Source organism: Perognathus longimembris, chromosome 3 (assembly GCF_023159225.1).
Source record: "Perognathus longimembris pacificus isolate PPM17 chromosome 3, ASM2315922v1, whole genome shotgun sequence".
In the NCBI taxonomy this organism is placed as follows: domain Eukaryota; kingdom Metazoa; phylum Chordata; class Mammalia; order Rodentia; family Heteromyidae; genus Perognathus; species Perognathus longimembris.
Window position 1 is genome coordinate 56777763 of NC_063163.1, and position 20260 is coordinate 56798022.

General features: G+C 42.3%; 1 protein-coding gene across 1 annotated transcript; it reads left to right on the top strand.

Annotated features, from left to right (window-relative positions):
• Nucleotides 1-10270: 10270 nt before the first annotated feature.
• On the top strand, nt 10271-12097 carry LOC125347612 (thymidylate synthase-like). Its single transcript, XM_048340607.1, is given in 5 exon segments — nt 10271-10720; nt 11615-11653; nt 11655-11783; nt 11785-11873; nt 11875-12097. Coding segments are annotated over 5 exon segments (930 nt in total).
• The last annotated feature ends 8163 nt before the right edge of the window (nt 12098-20260 follow it).

The following is a 20260-nucleotide window of genomic DNA, read 5'->3' on the forward strand; positions in this document are numbered from 1 at the left end:
TATATGAAATTTAGAAGCCAGGAACAAGTGGTTCATAACTGAAATACTAACTACTCAAGAGGCTTAAATCTAAGTCTGAAGCCAGCCAGAGCAAGGAAGTCTTTGAGACTCTATCTCCAATTAACCAGCAAAAAAGTTGGAATAGAGGTATAGCTTAAGTGATAGAGAGAGCACTAGCCATGAGCAAAAGAATGGAATGAGAGCTTGAGACCCTGAGTTCAGGTCCCAATACTGGCACAAAATAAATAAAATAATAAGAAAAATGGAGAGAGGGAGAGAGCACAAAAATATTAATGAAATCTAAAGGTTCATGAAGGAATACTTTGAAGACTTATATTCACACTGGAAATCTACAGGAAATGAATAAATTTATAGATGCACTTGATCTACTAAAATTGAACTAAGAGTCTATAAATGACTTACACAGATATGTAATAAACAATGAGCTTGAAGCAGTAATAGATCTAAAAATAACACTCTCAAACTCTTTCATGAACTAGAGAAGGAATTCTACTAAACTGATTTTATGGAGCCAATAAACCTCATCCTAAAAACCAGACAAGGACACAATAGCAAGAACAATAAAGGAAATATAATTTAATGTATTTAATAACCATAGATGCAGAAATTATCAATAAAAGTCTCAGAAACTGAATTCAACAGCACATTTAACTAAGTTGCTTTCATTCAAGGATGTAAGGATGGCTTAACAAACAAAAATCAATAAATGTCACAGCACATGAATAGAACCAGGGACGAAATTCTCATGATCATGACAATTAATGCAGAAAAAGCCTTTAACATAGTTTAACATCTTTTTATGATAGAAAGCTCTGAAGAAACTAGGAATAGAAGAATTGTACCTCAGAATAATATAGGCTATATATGATAAACCAATAGCCAACACCATACTTTCAAGCAGGGAAAACTCAAATCATGTTCTTTCCAGTCAAGAATAAGACAAAGGTGTCCACTGTTCACGCTCTTATTCAACATTGTGCCAGAATTCCTAGCCAGAGCAATAAGACAAGAGAAAGAACTAAAAGGGATCCAAACAGAGTCAAATTATCCCTATTTACAGATATAGCCCTATATTTAAAAAGCACTAAAAGAAATAAAAACCCTCCTATATCTGATCAACAGAAGTGATAATCTGGTGGAAAAACTTCCCACGTTGATGGGTTGGCTGCATTAATACCATGAAAATGCTCATACTACTAAAAGGGTCCTAAAGATTCAGTGCTATGAATGACCATCAAAACTCCAATGTCATTCTTTGTAGAAACAGGACTAACAATCCTAAGGTTCAGTGGAATTCATGCAGTAATACCAAAGATCCTGAAGAGCAAAGATAATTCTAAGCCAAAAGAGCAACATTGGAGATGTCATATAGCTAGGCCAGCCCATCATCCTGCAGCCAGTGCCCAGGGCAGGGTCTTGCCTGTTTTGGATAAGCCAACCACAATCGGACAAATTGCCTAAAGGGAGGAGGGAAGGTACAGGTCAAACCCACCATCCTGTGACTACAGCCCAAGAGAGGATCTTGCCTGTTTCAACCACACCAATCATGATCTGGCAAATTGCCCAAAGCTCTGCTCTACTTGGACTGGGCTTTTTCACCATTCTTCTCCAGACCTGTCTGCACTGTTCACACCCAGCTTGGGGACCCCAGGTGGCTCTCCTGATGGGAACGGAAATGTGACAGGCTGTCAAGAATATCCAAAAAGTATTGATTCCTCCAGTGCCACCTGAATCTGCCCTTCACCTTTCCGGCTGTGCCTGAAATCCTGGGTCTAGGTCTCTTCTGCCTGTGCCACTGAGCAGATAGTGACACAGATTGGTGCTGGAGTGCCCCTAGTGGATTGTGCAAATTATCCTGATGGTTAGTGACTGCCCCCTGGTGGATTGTTTCAGAACATGATGAGGATGGTGTCCCATGCTTACTAGTGAACGTATTCTGCTTTTCAACCAGAATAATTGAAACTGCTCTTTCCAGGTGCCAAGACCCAGGATTACTCAGAAGTTGGAGAAAAGTCCAAAATTCCTACTGAAAGTTCTGTCTTTGGCTTGAACTATTGTGTGTAAAATTAGGTAGAAGTCTTAGGGAAGACTGCATTCGGGAACAATGGCTAAGAATGAGGTCTGGGCTTGGTGGTTCCCTCCCTGACCTAAGGATTATCATGGGCTTTGTTCTAACAAGAAAGGAAAATGTTTGCCTCTGAAAATTAATTCAGTATTTAGCTAGGTCTCCTAAGATGCAGCTTATATAATCACTTCCCTTTTTACTCCAAAGTATGTGATACGCAAATATGAAAGTTGTCAAAGTGAAATACAGGGGAAAAATCATATTTGAAAGAAGTATTGACTTTTCAGATTATGAGACCAAATTATGTGGAAAACATTGTGCTTTCTTTTATTAACCATTTAAGAAACAACCAGACGTAAACCTTGGTAATGGTTACAGAAAGAATCACAAATGCATGATGCATATGATTCGCTTTTTGTGCAGTGGTCAAGTCTATAGACTATCCTATGCAATGATAAAAACAAGGCCACTCTACTTGTCCCTGAGCTTCTCTCATTGCTCATTTATTCTTAGTGACTTTCAAATCATCTCACTTGGCCCTACTTTATTTGTCATTATTACAGAAATAAACAACAACTTGGAGACAAAGCAACACACTTCTCTTCAGAAATAGAATTAGTTCCATTCATCTCCTTCTAAAATGTCACATCAAGTTGGTGATTAAGTTGCCCAGAGGAACAGCTTTGCTGTTCATCTTTTCCATCTCTTAGAACTGTGTCAGCCTTCAGTGCAAGGAGCTCTAGCCTATGATGAGTCATGGCATCATGGATTTTAAGCCACCTGTGAGCAGATCTAGCCCATGATTGCTCCAAAATCATGGAACTCATTTATAAGTGGGAATTTTATGTGGTATATTTTCAAGGATATAAAAGATACCACCAATGTCTTTTGTATTTCATACCAGTGAATGTTTTGCCTGGTTATATTCTTCCAGATGGAGAGCTACATAATGGCAGGACATAGGACTTATTCAACCTTTGGTTCCAAAGCCGAGCACAGGACCTGACACTGAATAGACATGCAACAAATAGATATAAATCTATTTGAGTTGGGTTGCAAAACTCTAGGCCCTGCTGATCCAGGAGGTATAAGTAGGGAGAACAAATGAGGTATAAGGTAAAGCCAAACTATCATGCATCCCCAGCTTATATTCCAGTTTGTGCTGTTTCATCTTTTTGCATTTCTGATTCCCACAACTGTCCTATCCACTTTATCTATCTCTCTAGGATAGCCATCTACAACTATGAGAAGATGGGAATTCAAGGAAGCTATCTCCAACATTAAGATGGTTCATTCCAGTCAGCTCATGTGGCCATCTGGTTCCCAAAAGCAAATATTCTGTGATGGTTAAGTATCATTTATAAATGCTAAGATGTACATAATCACTTTATAGGAAAACAATCTAAATCAATTAAAATATTTCTCACTTGGGTAAATAGTTAAGCATGAATTTCTGTAGAGTTAGAATATGATATGTGTTTACTTTTCATTGAATATTATCTGCAACTGCACTTGCCATGTTAATGACTACATAATGTTTTATTACACTGGTGTTAGTGTCACATTTGCTATTCATTAGTGAATGGATTGTTCTAACTTTTCACCACCATGAATTATGCTATGATAAACATATTTGTGAAATTATCTTTTTTCCCTAATTATTTTTTTAATTTATCGTGAAGATGATGTACAGAGGGGGTATAGTTACATATGTAAGGTGGTGATTTCATTTCTTGTCAAACTTGTTACCCCTTCCCTCATTTTCTCACACTTTCCCTCTCCCAACTCCTCCCCCAAGTCGTACAGTCCATTCCCAACGTTTTGTCTTGCATCACTGTTGCATGGGTTCACCCTTTGTCCTTTATCTCACCAGTTTGCTGTTCCCCTTTGAAAACTGTCTTTTAGTATTCATTAGAAGCTCATGCTATTCCAAGAAATAAGATAAAGCAAAGAAATTAATTCGTGTGCGCACACACACACACACATACACACACAACATTATAAAAAGAAGAGGAAAATTGGGCTTTATTTGGCAACATTTTTAGGCGATTATCATTAAAAAGTCTACTACTAAAATCATATCATTAGTGAAAAACCTAAAAGTTTCCCTCCAAGATCAGAAACAAGGCAAGGATGCCTGAGCCCATACTTCCATTTGATGTACTACTAGAAGTTCTAGCCAAAGCAATGTGCCCATGGGTGGAAAAGGCACTAAAATGAGAATGAGGAAGTCTCTCTTTTTATAAGCAACATTTTCTTATATGTAAAAATAAACAAAAATCCCAAAGATCACAGAGGGACAGAGGACAGAGAGACAGAGAATGAATAAATTCATCCATGTTCCCGAATACACATCAATTCATTTTCTATGTACTAACAATGAATAATTCACAAATCAAATAAGAATCTTATTTACAATAGCAACAAAAGAAAAAGAACTATGTCTAGGAATAAATTTAACTAAGGAGATAAAGGAACTGTACACTGACTCATAGATGCATTACTGAAACAACTTTTTAAAAAACACAAAGAGAAAAACTCTATCTTGAATTGGAAAATAAAAGTTTTATGAACTGTATTTGGAAGAATTTTGGCTATGATTCCAGATGGAAGGAAACAAAAGCAAAAACAGATAGATGGGCCTCCACCAGGCTTAGAAACATTTTCACAGCAAAGGAAACTTACAGAATGGGAGAAAATATTTACAAACTCTATATCTGAAAGGGATTCATATCCACAATTTATAAAGAATTCTCACAACCCAACAAGTAAATAAAAATGGGGAAGTAATTTGAATGGACATTTCCTTGAAGAAGACATACAGTGGTCAACAAGCATATGAAAGATGCTCAGCCTCACTTATTTAAGAGAAATGCAAATCAAAACCACAATAAATCACCACCTCACATCCATTAGAATAGCCACTACCAGAAAAACAGAAAATAACAGGCACTGGCAAAAATTCAGAGCAGTTGTAACTTTTGTGGACTACTGGCAGGAACGTAAATTGTTATATCCACTATGCAAAACAATATGGAAGTTGTGTTTGTAAGCAAGCCTTTCATCACTGTTGCAAAGTACACGAGGAAAACAACATAAGGAAGGGAAGATTTATTTTGGCTCACAGTTTCAAGGGTTTTAGTCCATGACCACTTGCCCGCATCCCTGTGGGTCAGTGGCAAGATAGAACATCATGAAAAACAGGAAAACATCATGGCTGAGAGGTCATGTGAAACAGAGATACTTAGCTTGTGCAGTGAGGAAGTGGAAAGAAAGAGAATGGAGCCACGGTCAACTAATACCCCTAATATGTGTGTTCCCCGTAACTCACTTTCTACAGGTAGGTCCTAGCTTCTACCATTCTGCTATGAATCCATCAATGGGTAACTCAGTGAGGTCAGCGTCCTTATGCTCCATCTACATCTCAATAGTGCCACCAGACTTTAACACAAAAGCTTTTGAGAAGAGATTCCATGACATAACTTAAAGTTTGTTTAAAAACTAAAACCAGGGCTGGGGATGTGGCTTAGCAGTAGAGTGCTTGCCTAGTATGTACAAAGGCCCGGGTTTGATTCCTCAACACCACATAAACAGAAAAAGTTGAAAGTGGTGCTGTGGCTCAAGTGGCAGAGTGCTAGCCTTGAGCAAAGAGGAATCCAGGGACAGAGCTCAGGCCCTGAGTTCAAGCCACAGGACTGGAAAAAGCAAAAAATAAATAAAAATAAAAATAGCTAGGGACCAGTGGATCACACCTGTAATGGTCATCATCTAAAGTAGCCAAGCTCTTAAGAAACAGAAAGTGGAATGGTGATGACCAAAGGCTGGATAAGGAGATGTTCATGGGTGAAGAGTTTTGGTGTTGCCGGATGAAAACATTCTGGACATCTAAGGCATGGGGGGTGGGGGGGGGGGGTGCACATACATCATGCATTAGTTTACTATTACATAGGAAGATGGCAAGTTTCATGTTTGTGGAGTTTAATACAATGCAAAAAATGAAAAAGATGAAAGATATATGAGTGGAGAAGAGGAAGGGAGTGGTAAATAGGTGGAACACAGATGGTAAAGGAATACTAGTATCATTCTCCCTACCCATCCCGAGTTCATAGCTAAGGGCCCTGTATTCCCAGATAGACTAACAAAAGAAAAGAATGAACATTCATTTGATCTGAGTTTCACATGGCACAGAAACCTTCATAAGAAAGTAAAGACACACAGATGATTAAACCTAGATGTTCTTATGCTAGCGGGGATGAAAAGTGGACAACACCATTAGACACAGAATATAACCCAATGCTCATAAACCAGGAGAACTCAGTGAAGCCTGTTTGTCAGATTCTTCCCTGGGACCATGGTCTTTAGAGACAATGATGCCGCCTTCCTCTAGGCATAGAGGGCATCCTTCACAGGAGTGTCTTCTGACCTGCTATCAGAGGTCAAAAGTCCTTTTGAGATGAGATGGTCTGCTTGAAGGGAGAAGGGGAGAGAAGGGTGAAAGTGATCCTGTTATGCTGTAGCTTTCTCCAAACACCTTCAGCATCTAATACAGTCACATATTACCTAACAGTGGGGTGTGCTCTGAGAGCTAGGTTGCTAGGCAGCATTGTCACCATGTGAACATCACAGTATTCACAGAATATGGTTATGACCTCAGTGGGTTGCATAATCTAATGGGAACCCCCATGGTTTATGGGGTCCATCACTGATCAAAAAATCACAACAGCAGGCATGACTGACTTGGTATGCCAAGAAGCATACTAAGGAGGGAGTGTATCCTGAACTCCGTGATAAGGGATTTTTAGGTCAGTGAAACTAATAAATAAATACTGACATCTATAGTGGTATCTACTATGGGCCTTTCACCGCTCAGTGACATCTGAACGTGACATTTGACAGCCCCAAACCACAGGAATGATGTAATGTGCCTGCTAAGATTAGATGCACACAAGAACTTCTAGAAAAAATTAGTTAATAGGATTTCCTAATCATGCTCTTTATATATCCCCAGGCCATTTAGTAGGACAACCAAATGTCCAACCAGAGGAAATTATAAAGGGTTAAAAGAAACCAGTCTATGAGCCCAAAGCTGGCCTGAGCCTTTGAACTCCTTTTATAAGCCTGGATAGGGAAGGAGTACTTTAAACTGAGGAAACAGGAAGTACCTAGATTAAAAGTCTGTTTTGTTTCTTGGGGGTGGGGGTGGTCTTTCTAGAAGCCCTCTTCCAGGAAACCAGGCCTTTCCCACCTAGAGGTTAAAGTTTCCTGAGAAACACATAAATAACCTCTCCCTGGCACAGTGCAGGGGATCTGTTAGTCAGAAGAAAAGAAAAGGAAAAAAAAAAAAAAAACCTGCGGAGAAGGAGCTTGGGCCTCTGGTTATCAGAACACAGGAAGGAGATGAAGACTTTGAAGAAAGGACATGAGAAAGAAGTTGGGGTGCAGGCTGGTCTGGTGTAGGGCCAGACATAAGAGCATTGAGCCTGGGCTTTGCTTGCCAGGGCCAGGCTCCATTTTCCTTGTAGAAGAACCAGGCTCCGGAAGGAACTCTTACTAAGAGGAAGAGCACCACTGGGCTGAGAACCTGAAATTAAGACATTCTCAAATCACTCCCTTTTGTTCCTGGCTCCCCACCAAGTACCTAGAATAGATTGGGTTCTGTGGACCACAATGCCCCCTAGTGGAGCATTTTCAGAAGCACAACCCACTGGGGAAATCTGAGGGCCACCAGACAATGCAGGGAAATTTCCAATGGGGTTGCAAAAGGTATTGCTTCTTTAATGCCTACTGTCTCTCCATCTTACCAAATACCAGAGGACTTAACAAAATATGCCCCCTACAACCTTATCTTAATGTTACACTCAACTCACCATAGTATTTAGGCATCTTCTCCCTTTGCCTGGATGAAAATTATGGCATGCCTTTCTATTTCCATATTTTACCCATAAACTCCTTAGTTAGACCTCCTTACCTTCTGCTTCATTCCCTCATCATTTGCCAGTAAGCTGCTTCTCTTCTAAGTAGATTGAACCAGCTTCCTTCCTATGTTTCTCTTGAGGCTTCATGTGATAAACACTGCTCATAGACAAACGTGCCAAAGGAAAATAAAATGTTCATTATACTTGCTAAAGCAGGATAAGGCTGACTTTATTTAGGATCACTGCAATAATGATAAGGGCCATCACTTAATGGAACTTTGCAATGTGGGACAGAGACTGAGTTCAAGTGTGTGTGGCGGGGGTGGGGGGGGAGGCAGGGGAGGTCCCATGGATGGAAAATTACTAAGAAGAAGAGTCATGGGGAAGTGAAACTGTAGCAAACCCTACCCAATAGGAGGGAGATAGTGACAAATGGGAAATGTTATAAGACATCAAAAAAGGTGAACAGATGTTTAAGTGAGAGAGTTTTGCTAAACTGGCCTAGCCAGGGGTCTTTGTTATAATTTTATTTTACAAGGAAGTCCATAGGTAGACTTGGAAGTGACTTTGTACCTAAGGTTTATCTTAACTGCCAAGCAATATGTCAATCACTGAAGCAATGAGTTTTGCAAAAGATAAATGAATTGTATTCATGAGTTATCAGGGAGTTGAGGATATTTATAAAGAAATAAAATTACTCAGGCCCTGGTAGCTCACATCTGTACTCCTAGCATCTCTGGAGACTGAGATCTGAGGATCAATGCCAGCCTGAGCAGGACAGTTCATGTGACTCTTATCTCCAATTAACCAGCAAAAAGCCAGAAGTAGAGAAGTGGAGCTGGTGGCTTAAGAGGTAAAACCCCAGCTTCAGCAAAAAAGCTGAGGGAGAAGGAGAATTCTCAAGCCCTGAGTTCAAGCCTCAATACTGGCACAAAAGAAAAAAAGAACAGAAAAGAGAGAGAGGAAAAAGAAGGAAGGAAGGAAGGAAGGAAGGAAGGAAGGAAGGAAGGAAGGAAGGAAGGAAGAAAGGAAAAAAGAAGGAAGGAAGGAAGGATAGAAGTTGTCTGAGGCAGACAAAAGTAAAGATTGGTCGGATCAGTGATCTGAACATGCAGAGTGATTGCCTTCTTGAGATGCTGTTCAGAAAATAGTGGGTTTCGCATGATTTGTGGGTAGAGGTTTTGTTTCAGCGACACCAATAGCTCACCCATGTGTACAAGCTTCAAAGGGTAAGTTACTTCAACAGGTTTAAGCTAGAAAAGGCTACTTCCAAATCTCTAAGAAAAATAAGTAATCATTTCCAAGGCACCTGCTCCTCCAATACTGCCTATAGTGCAATGAGCTGGCCAGGGGCCATTACTTTATTGTTTACCAAAGCATCAAGTCAAAGCAAAAGCTAGGCATAAAAAAAGTTAGGGGGGAATTCATTTGGCTTTTCCCTGGTTTCTTTGAATCAAGAATTTTGATTTTAAGTTTGTAATAGGATATGTTTTTCAATGCCATCTTTAGTCAGGTACTGGTGGCTCACACCTGTAGTCCTAGCTACTTAAGAGGCTGAATTCTGAAGATCACACTTCAAAACCAGCCGAAGCAGAAAAGTCCATGAAAATTTTATCTCCAATTAACCAGAAATGGAGGTATGGCTCAAGTGGTAAAGCACTAACTCAAATACAGTGCCCAGGCCCTGAGTTTAAGCTCCGGGATCTGAACCAAAACAAAAGCCGTCTTTCTCACTGTGTTTCTTTGCATATATGTGATATTTGAGGAGACCTTTTCAATACAGGAATTGAGAGGAATGTGGAGATGAGAGATATGAAGGGACAGTAAATAATGCCTGCTTCATTCTGAAACCTTTGGAGATTTCACCCTCTACCCTTCTCCCCCCCCCCAAAAAAAAAAAAAGAATCCAGCTAGGTACCAGTGGCTCACATCTATAATCCTAACTACTCAAGAGATCTGAGATTGCAGTTCGAAGCCAGCTCATGCAGGAAAGTCCATGAGACACTTATCTCTAATTAACCACCAGAAAACCAGAAGTGGTGCTGGGGCTCAGAGTGGTAGAGCACTAGCCTTAAGCACAAAAGCTCAGGGACAGTGACCACGACTGACAATTAAAAAAAAATCCTTGTAGCAAGTATCCTTTTTTAAAAAATATAATTGTAAAATTCAAGGAACAAGCCTGAATAAATACATAGAATAAGAAAACAAGATGCATGCTGCTGGCTCCAGGCAAGGCACCCAGTCCTTGGACATAGGGGTGCATGGGGCTATGCGGCAGTTCCTGGGGAGGGTGGAGCACGTCTTGCAGTTCCCGGGGCAGGTGGATCACATCCTGCAGTTCCCGGGGCAGGTGGAGCACATCCTGCAGTTCCTGGGCCAGGTGGAGCATGTCTTGCAGTTCCTGGGGCAAGTGGAGCACATCCTAAAGTACCTGGGCCAGGTGGAGCACATCCTGCAGTTCCTGGGGCAGATGGAACAGGTCCTGCAGTTCCTGGGCCAGGTGGAGTACATCCTAAAGTACCTGGGCCAGGTGAAGCACATCCTACAGCTCCTGGTCCAGATGGAGCACGTCCTGCAGTTCCTGGGCCAGGTGGAGCACATTTTGTGCCTCGGCTTCAAAAAGGACAACCCCACAGGCACCCACAGCCGGTTGATGTTTGTGTTAGGCATGCAGGTGTACTACAAGAGAGATGAATTTCCTCTGCTCACAACCAAATGTGTATTCTGGAAGGGTGTTTTGGAGGAGTTTCAATGCTTTATGAAGACTGCACAGATATTGTTCTGGGTCCTCCATTCCTACTCATAGCCTCCCTTTGCCTCTGTATGGTCATGAGTAGATTCCTATATAATTTATCATGTTCTTTATTTTATTCATTCAGTGTGTTTTACTTGTAAATTTATAGGCACATTCTAGTTATTACAAATGAGGGAAATCATGCAGCCTATGTTTCTTTGGCTCTCTCTTACTTCACTTAATATAATTTTTTCCACGTCTTTCCATTTCCTTACAAATAGCTATGGACAGATGATCATATACAATAACATTCCATGAAATGAATGTCAAGAAAAAGAAACAAGGGCTGGGGATATAGCCTAGTGGCAAGAGTGCCTGCCTCGGATACACGAGGCCCTAGGTTCGATTCCCCAGCACCACATATACAGAAAACAGCCAGAAGCGGCGCTGTGGCTCAAGTGGCAGAGTGCTAGCCTTGAGCGGGAAGAAGCCAGGGACAGTGCTCAGGCCCTGAGTCCAAGGCCCAGGACTGGCCAAAAAAAAAAAAAAAGAAAAAGAAACAAGAGACATTCTTTAGTTGCCATTATTGCTGTTTTTGTTTTCTTTTCCTTTTTCTTGTTTGCATGTGGAAAGGTAGGGGAGGACACATAAAAGGTGGAACAAGGATGAACAAATACAACAGCAGTGATACTCACTAGACTCTATATGGAAAATGAACTGGATACCTTATGGGTGAGGATAGGAGGGAAAGACTGGGAGAGAGCGACAGAAGGGGAGACAGTTCAAAAAGAATTGTACTGATTGTAACTGCTTCATGCAACTGTAACCCTTCTGTAGAGCATCTATACAAAAACAAAAGAAAGAATGCATTGTAAATAGGATTTTTTAAATTACACAGGTCAAGTAGACCAGCTGCAAAAAAGTGATCAACACCATCCAAACCAACCCCAATGACAGACAGAACATCACGTGTGCCTGGAACCCAAAAGATCTTTCTCTGAAGACGCTGCCTCCCTACTGTGCCTTCCACCAGTTCCGTGTAGTGGACAGGGAGTGGTACCTGCCAGCGGTACCAAAGGTCAGGAGACATGGGCCCGGGAATGCCCTTCTACACTGCCATCTATGCCCTGCTCACCTATGATTGCACATATCCCAGGCCTACAGCCAGGGGACTTCATACACACTTCGGGAGCTACACATACTTACCTGAATCACATTGAGCCACTGAAAATTCAGCCACGGCGAGAACCAAGACCTTTCCCAAAGCTGAAAATCCCTCAGAAGGCTAAGACAATGGATGACTTCAAAGTGGAAGATGTTCAGATTGAAGGGTACTTACATGGAAATGGCTTTTTAGGGTGATTTCAAAGGAGCTACTGCAAGGGTCTTGCCAGCCTTTAGAAACCCAGGAGAAAGTGAATTCTGTCCTAAGGAAAAAGCAACTGTAGTAGGTCAAAAATCTAGTCAGTGATGTATCAGTTACTACTCATTAGCGTTGAAGGACGCTGCTGTTTCTTTTAGTAATGGAAGGCATGCTTGAGTTGGGTGAGCTCACTAAGGTACATGAAATGTGGAGGTAAATAGAGACACATAGGAGTATTTCAATCCTAGGCGCTCATGAAAGCTGTTGACATTCATTAACTGCGTGCGTAAGCTATTTTTCTGAACTTGAAATAATGGCATCAGTCCTAATGTACAGGATGCTTGTAAATGTTTATAAAGTTATATTTTGTTTTAAATACTGCTGTAATCAAAAACCATTCTCCTTTACAAAGAAAACAAGTCACTGTAGTCTAACTATAAAATATAAAGTGATTCTTGTCAGCTTGATTGTTGGGCTCGCTCTCTCTACTTCCCCTCTGCTTGGGGGGAAAGGGGCTTGTCCACCCCTTCCTGTGTGGTCCTTTATTGCTCTCACGTGGGAGCGATAGCCACAGGTAGCCTCGGTGGCATGTGGTCGCAGGGTGCCCCAAAACCGCCAAGAACGACATGGATGCATGGGCCCCTGGAGTACCCCTCCACCAAATGGCGCCCAACGTGGGCCAGGATGCCCACGGGAAAAGCAAGTCCGGAGCTGTCAGGAGCTGTCAGTAGCCCTCGGGAAAGATGGGAGTGAGTACTCCGGAGCACGTGGTACCTCCATCTAAGGTGATGGGGCAGAATCAATCCGCATCCCAAGAGGCTGGATCGGATCATTGGCACTTGGACCAAGGGCCGAGGGAATTCTGCAGCCCGTGGAGATGGGCGCGCAGCTTTGTGCCTCCGGGCGCCAGGCGGGGCGGCAGCCGCAGTCTAGTCCAGGGCCACCCCCCGCCCGGGACTTTTAAAGTCCCGACTTGGGAGCAGCCGCACGGCCTCCGGGGACGTGGGACCCAAGGCAGCGGCGGGAGCCACAGGGGGGTCACGGCCCAGCAATGTTCGGGTCTCAGAGAGCAGGCAGCGTGGAGCCTAGCGGTGGCAAGTCTAGGGCACGCCGGGGACCGCTGGTGCAGAGCCAGGACTATGGGGGTGGGGGCGAAGGCAGCGATCCACAACCCGACCGGAAAGCAGTGGCAGCAGGTATTGTGAGTATACAGCATGCATCTGCGTGAGTCTGTGAGTGTTTCTGTTGAGTGAGGAGAGGTTTTCCTTTTGTTTTGATCAACCACGTGGTTCTATTATGGGCAAAATAATACCATTTGCCACTGGAATTCCAGAAAACTTACATGGCCAATTTAAAAAAAAAAAATTCTAAGCATGCCTCAAAGCTTGTGCACAAGTATCAGTATGTCTGTCTGTCCGTGTGTGTTGGTAAAACATGGTTTCAAAGTTACTTGCCTTTTGACTACTAATTTAACTTTAATTCTTAATGTTAAACTGTTCTTTGCAGCCTGTGGGTGGAGTCACAGTGAACAGCCTGGAGGCAGTTGTGACTCTTATCACCAAACTCCAAGCCAAAAGAAAAAAAAAAGTTATTCTTTCTCTCCTGTGCTCTCATAAACTCTTCTAAGATCAAGGGACCAGAGTCATTTTGGAACAACTGTGCAAACCTCAATTTTCCTGATTAATACTTTGCTTTATAGGATGCAGGTCGACATGTGCTAGCTGCATGGACTGTGGCAGTCTGTGGCTACAGGAAGCTGACTCCACAGTCTGTTCCCAAACTGCCTTGGGTTTTTTTTTTCTGACCTATAGTTGTTGTTTCCCCCCCCCCCCCCCCCCCCAGAGCCGGGGACCGAACCCTGGACCTTGCGCTCATCAGGCAAATGCTCTTCCACTGAACTAAATCCCCAGAGCCTTGTATATGCCTTTACAGATTGGAAAACTAAGCCCAGAGCACTTGCTCTGGAAAAATGTCTCCCCTTGTTTTCTCTTCAGGAAAACAAAGACCGTGGTGGATTTTTCCATGGAGAAACGGGAAAGCCTGCCTGTACCAGCGATGGACCCAGTGTCGGCCCTGTTTCTTCCCTGGACCCAACCTGGTGCCCTGCCATGTCATAAGAAAAAAAATAATAAATAAAAATAAAAATTGAAAAAAAAGAGAGGGCGAGAGAGGGGAGTAGACCCCATGATTAGTAAGGATAGCTATGCTTATATTATATATCTTAAGAAAATATCTTAAGAAAATTTAAATCTTCCCAAAACAGTGGGAAAGAGCTTTGTAAATGCTTTTACAGATTGGAAAACTAAAAACCCAGAGCACTTGCTCTGGAAAAATGTCTCTTCTTGTTCTCTTCAGGAAAGCAAGGAATATACTGCAATTCTTCTGCTCTTCTAAAGAGAATAAGCGCTTCTTGAGGCGCAATATTTAGCTGTGGCAGTGTCACTTGCAGTTTTGTACAAAAATTAAAGAAATTTTGCACCATGTTTCTTCCACTCCTCTCCCCCTACTGTTTGGTTTAGGGGAGTCCCATTACAGGGAAATAGGAGCTGAGGGTTTGACACCCAACCTTAATGGTTTTAAAAAGTAAGCGCAAAGGTTTAACACCTTCGCTTCAATGTTTATATATAAAAAGAATGTTTTACTAATCACTTATGTTTAAGTTATCAGCTACTGTGAACTACCAGGGAAGCCAGAGCTCCAGCCTACTTCTACTTCACCACCAAAAGAGGGCTGATGTCTGCACCTTCCTGCACTTGGCAGAAACCAGCTGAGGATTCCAGCTTCTCTGGACAAAGCCAGATGGATAGCCACCTTACTTACCCCTTCCGTTTGTGGAAGAGGCCCCCTATATATTTATATATATGTCTTATGTCAGCATTTGCCTTATGCCTACATATGCCATATTTTTACAACATCCCCTGCTAATTTAAACAAAAAAAAAAAAAAGAGTAGCAGATGTTGGGGTCAGCTGTGCCTTTAAGGGGCCACAGCTAACCTTGGCCTGTCCCTCCCCTTCCTGTCTTTAACAGGAAGAGAAGCCCCTATTCCTGGGGCTAGCACATGTGCTATGGTGGAGGGGTACTCCAGGGGCCCACGCATCCATGTCGTTCTTGGTGGTTTGGGGGCACCCTGCGACCACAAGCCACCGAGGCTACCTGTGGCCATCGCTCCCACGTGAGAGTGATAAAGGACCACACAGGAAGGGGCGCACAAGCCCCTTTCCCCCCAAGCGGAGGGGAAGTAGAGAGAGAGAGAGAGCCCAACACTTGATCACTATGAAGTAGACCTCAGACCCATAGAAAAGGTGGAATTAACCCAAACAATCCTCATTTTCCATGTCAGAACCCAGCTGTTCCTGGCACAGGCTCCGGACACTGGAGGGAAATGGTAGCATCTGAAGACTGAATATGAGATATTTGCAAGAACTCATGGAAGTCTTCCATTTCTTTTGTCCCAAAAGATGTTTGTATTTTGCAGAATTTCTGGAAACCACATTAGGTCATTGAAAAGAGAACAGCAGCTGGGTGTCACCTTTGACAGCCAATGTAAACACTGCATTCCTAGATCAAAGAAAGCTAGACAACATCAGGAATTATATCTTTTATACTTTATTTTATACTTATACCAGTAGCTCATGCCTGTAATCCTAGCTACTCAGGAGGCTGAGATCTGAGAATCAGGATCATGGTTCGAAGCAGCTTGTGAGACTCATCTCCAAATAATGGCCAGAAAATTGGACGTGGCACTGTGGCTCAATGTGGTAGAGCACTAACTTTGAGCAGAAAAGCTCAGGGACAGAACCCAGACCTGGAGTTCAAGCCCCGTGATCAACAAAAATAAAAATAAAAAAAGTAATAATAATAATAAAGAAGAAAAAGAAGCAGCAGCTAAAGTGTATTCAGCACTTTGTATGAGCCAGCACTGTTTTCTGAAAGCATTGTATATGCTATTTCATTTTAGCTGCACAAATTTCTATGCTGCCATTGGAGTATTATTGTGGCCGGAGGCCACAGAGGCTATCAGAAGCAAAGGTTTAAGCTCTTAACTGTGCTTCCCACACCCACCTACCTAGAAAGCAATATTCTCTGGCACTTACAGTTGCCTAAGTCCTCCTCTCCCCAACTCCTCCCTTCCCTCCACTCTCCCTTCTCCCTTCCCTTCTTTCTCCTCTCCTTTTCCCTCTCCTCCTCCTCGTTTTGTGCGGGTACTAAGGCTTGAACTCAAAACCTCTCATTCCTACTCAGATTCATTTTGTTCACTCAGGTCTGTCACTCTACCACTTGAACCACACCTCTACCTCTGGCTTTTCTTTTTTGTGTGTGGCTAATTGGAGATGAAAGTCTCATCGACTTTTCTCAGGCTGGCCTGGAATCTTGATCCTCAGATCTCAGCCCCCTGAGTAGCTAGCATTACAGGTGTGGACCACCAGCAAAGAACTTTGCGGGTATTAACTCACTACTCACAAAAGTAGACAATATTAGATTCATTATTAACTCCTTATTTTACAGAAGAGAGAACTAACCTCCAGACAAACTGAGTAACCATCCAACTAACCAGTGCTGGAGCAGAATTTAGACCCACAAAACTTGAGCTAAGAAGTCAAAATTTTGTCTTCCTTTTGCAGTACTGGGACTGATTTCAGGGACTCGTGTGCTAAGCAAAGCATTCTCACTTAAGCCAAGACCCAAGCCCTTTCTTGTTTTATTTTTCAGATAAGAACTTAAGTTTTTTGCCTGGAGACCAGCTTCAGACCTCAGTCCTTCTTATCAAGGCCTCAGGTGTAGCAGGGATTTTAAACATGCACCACCATGCCTGTTGTGTTCATTCAGGTGGTTTTCTTTTGTTTGTTTGTTTGTTTTTTTGCCAGTCCTGGGCCTTGGACTCAGGGCCTGAGCACTGTCCCTGGCTTCTTTTTGCTCAAGGCTAGCACTCTGCCACTTGAGTCACAGCGACACCTCTGGCCATTTTCTGTATATGGAGTGCTGGGGAATCGAACCCAGGGCTTCATGTATACGAGGCAAGCGCTCTTGCCACTAGGCTATATCCCCAGCCCTCAGGTGGGTTCTTAAATGTCATCTTTTAGACAGATGCTAGAAGTTCATATCTATAACACTATTCCTTAAGAGGCTGGGATTAGGAGGATTTCTGTTTGAAGTCAATTTGGACAGAAATATCTGTGGGACTTCATCATCAATCAGGAAAAAAAAATCCTGGACTGAAGGTGTGGTTCAAGTGATAGAGCTCTAGTGAGTCTTTGAGGTCCTGAGTTCAAGTCCAAGTACCAGTAAAAAAGAAAAAAATTAAACCAGGCACCAGAAGCTCATGCATGTAGTCTTAGCTACTCAAGAGGCTGAAATATGAAGACTAGCCCAGTAAGAAAAGTCTGTAAGACTCTTCCAATTAACTACCTAAAAGCAAGACATGGAGGTGTGGCTCAAGTGGTAGAGTACAGCCTCTAGTGAAAGAGCTAAAGGACAGCACCCAGACCTTGAATGTAAACCCTATCACTGAAGCATCCCCCCCACATACATATACACTAATAATAATTCTTATTATTATCTCAGCTCTTCACTGATCAACTAGCTCTTTGAGAAGATGGAAAAACAAACCATCATATTGGATAGTTTTGTAACTATTGCTTACATTTTCAAAATCTCTCCCCCTTCTTCCTCCCCCATTCCGCAACAGAAGATGAGATATAGACCCAAAGGAAGTTTGCTGGTGATTGTATTTAGCTGAAAGGCAGCAAGTCCATTGGAATAGAATAGGTGTGCGTGCACACACACATGCACATGCCCACACACTCATATCCTTGGCTTACCACAGGCTTATTCACAGCTCATAACACATGTGCAGTGGGGGTGGGGTGATGAGTTGTTATTCTCATTGTCCCCATTTAAAAAAAAAAAACAAAAACGAAGTTGAGGAGCAAATGGAGGGTCCCAATGGATCAGTGCTTCCGTGACCCAGGGATCCGGGAAGAATGGGAACCGGGCAGCCCACAGACCGGTGACATTGCTTCCCAGACGCGACAATGGCTCACTTCATGCGCCAACACAAGTCACAGGATGTGCCCAACTTTAAGAGACAATAAAAAGCAAATTCACCATGTGCCCAGAAAGGAAGAGAAATGGAGTCTTCACGTACGTACAATCCTAATGACTAGAACAACCATAAATGCCATCAATGAAAGGAAATTGGATAGCAAGCAGCATAGGATCCTCAGAGGGCCCCTTTAACTGTGTCTCTCAAACTAAATACCCCCATGAAGAGAGTCTCAGGAATGGCAGTGTTAAAAGTGAAAACAGAAACCAATACTTTGACTCCAGTGCCCTGTGTTCTTATATAAGCAAACCAAAGCCCACTTCAGGGTAGACAGTAAACTTAGCCCATCAGAAACCACCAAGTCACCTATACAAAGACACTGTATTGAAATGATCCCAGAGACCAAGGTTTTTCTTGTTTGTTTCTAAGTTGATCTTAGAAAAAACATCCCTGTAACTCCCATTCCCTTGTCAGATCCCCAGACAGACGTTATATTATAATGTGCCTTAGTTTATCTTTAAATATGATGCTATTTCAGCTGGTTTATGTGTACCTAAGGAATGGGGCCGATGGAGCTGGTGGCCATCAGTGAAGACTGAGACAAAGACAACGAAAACAGAGTGCTCAGTCATCAATTTAAAAACTTGCCCAGCACCCGTGGCTCATGCCTGTACTCCAGCTACTCGGGAGGGTGAAATCTGAAAATCAAAATTTGTTTCCAGCCTGAGCAGGAAGGTCTGCAAGATTCTTATCTCTGATTAATTACCAAAAAGCCAGAAGTGGAGGTGTGGCTCATGTGCAAAAGTTAAGGGATAGCACCCAGGCCTTGAGTTCAAGTCTCAATACCAGCACACACACACACACACACACACACACACACACACACACACACACACACAGATAATGTCTGGTCCTGCCACCAGCAGTACCAGCAGCGCCAAGAAGAGAAGTCATTCTTTCAGTAAGTGGAAGTAAAGGGGATCAAGACTTTCTGCAACCTGCTTTTAGTCTTTCCTTCTTGTTGATCAATCAAATTAGCCCCAGATTTCGAAAGAAGAATGCACCTGCTTCACAGGCTTATAAAACAGTGTTGACATGCAAAAACTGCATGTTGTGAGGATAACTCAATTTTAATATGTCTCTGTAGCCCACTAAGAGTACTTTCTTTAAAAATCAATTTCATAATGCTTCTTTTTATATATAACATCAAATATATGTTATGCATTATGTATAATTAATGTAATACAATTAGATAATAAAATAAAATTATTATATAATTGCATGTTTTATAATATAAAATATATCGTATATTATAATGTACAGCGATATCTCATCTATAATGTAGGATATATTCTATACAACATAGTTATATATAATACATCGTTATATATAATATTATCTTATATGTATATACCTTAAATATGCCTCTATATGAAACCATAGAATATATAAATATATATACACATACATATACTTATGTAAAGTAGCATAGAAATATACAAGTCTACTTTTGTCCTCTGGTCTTCGCTTCTTTCTGAAAGCTCCCCTGCTACAGAAAAATACAGATTAAATCATGTTTGTGCTTTCTTCTCATTCGGAATATCTTTTGCTACAGGGCCTGTCCATGATTCTAAGGTGGGCAGGAGGGAGGCTTCGTCTCTAGCATTGGCGATGTCGCCCCGTGGCTCCCCCCACGTTCTCTCCCGGGAGGCTGTGACACTCTGTTCTCTGCTGCCTTTCAATAACCCCCGGTGAGGCTACAGGGATAACGTTTCTAGGTCGCAATGGGGCAGGAAGAGATATGACGTTGGTATGTGATGCTATACTCCTTTTTTTCTGAAATAATAAAAAAAGAAAATCTGTGAAGAGAGGAATTATGACTCGTATTTACAACAAGTTTTCATAAACATCCCCACATTCCAGGCAGCAGACAAAAGGTGTGACTCAGGCGCGCAGCAGGCGTCGGGCCGGGGAAATGGCCCTGGCCAACATTGCTTCCCTCCCCAGAGCCTCAGCCTGGCTCCCAGCGCATCTGTAGGAAGCTGATAATGGGGTGTTTCACCCCCGAGGATCGCCAGGGGGAAAAAAAAAAATCTCCCGTTTTGATCAAGAGTGTT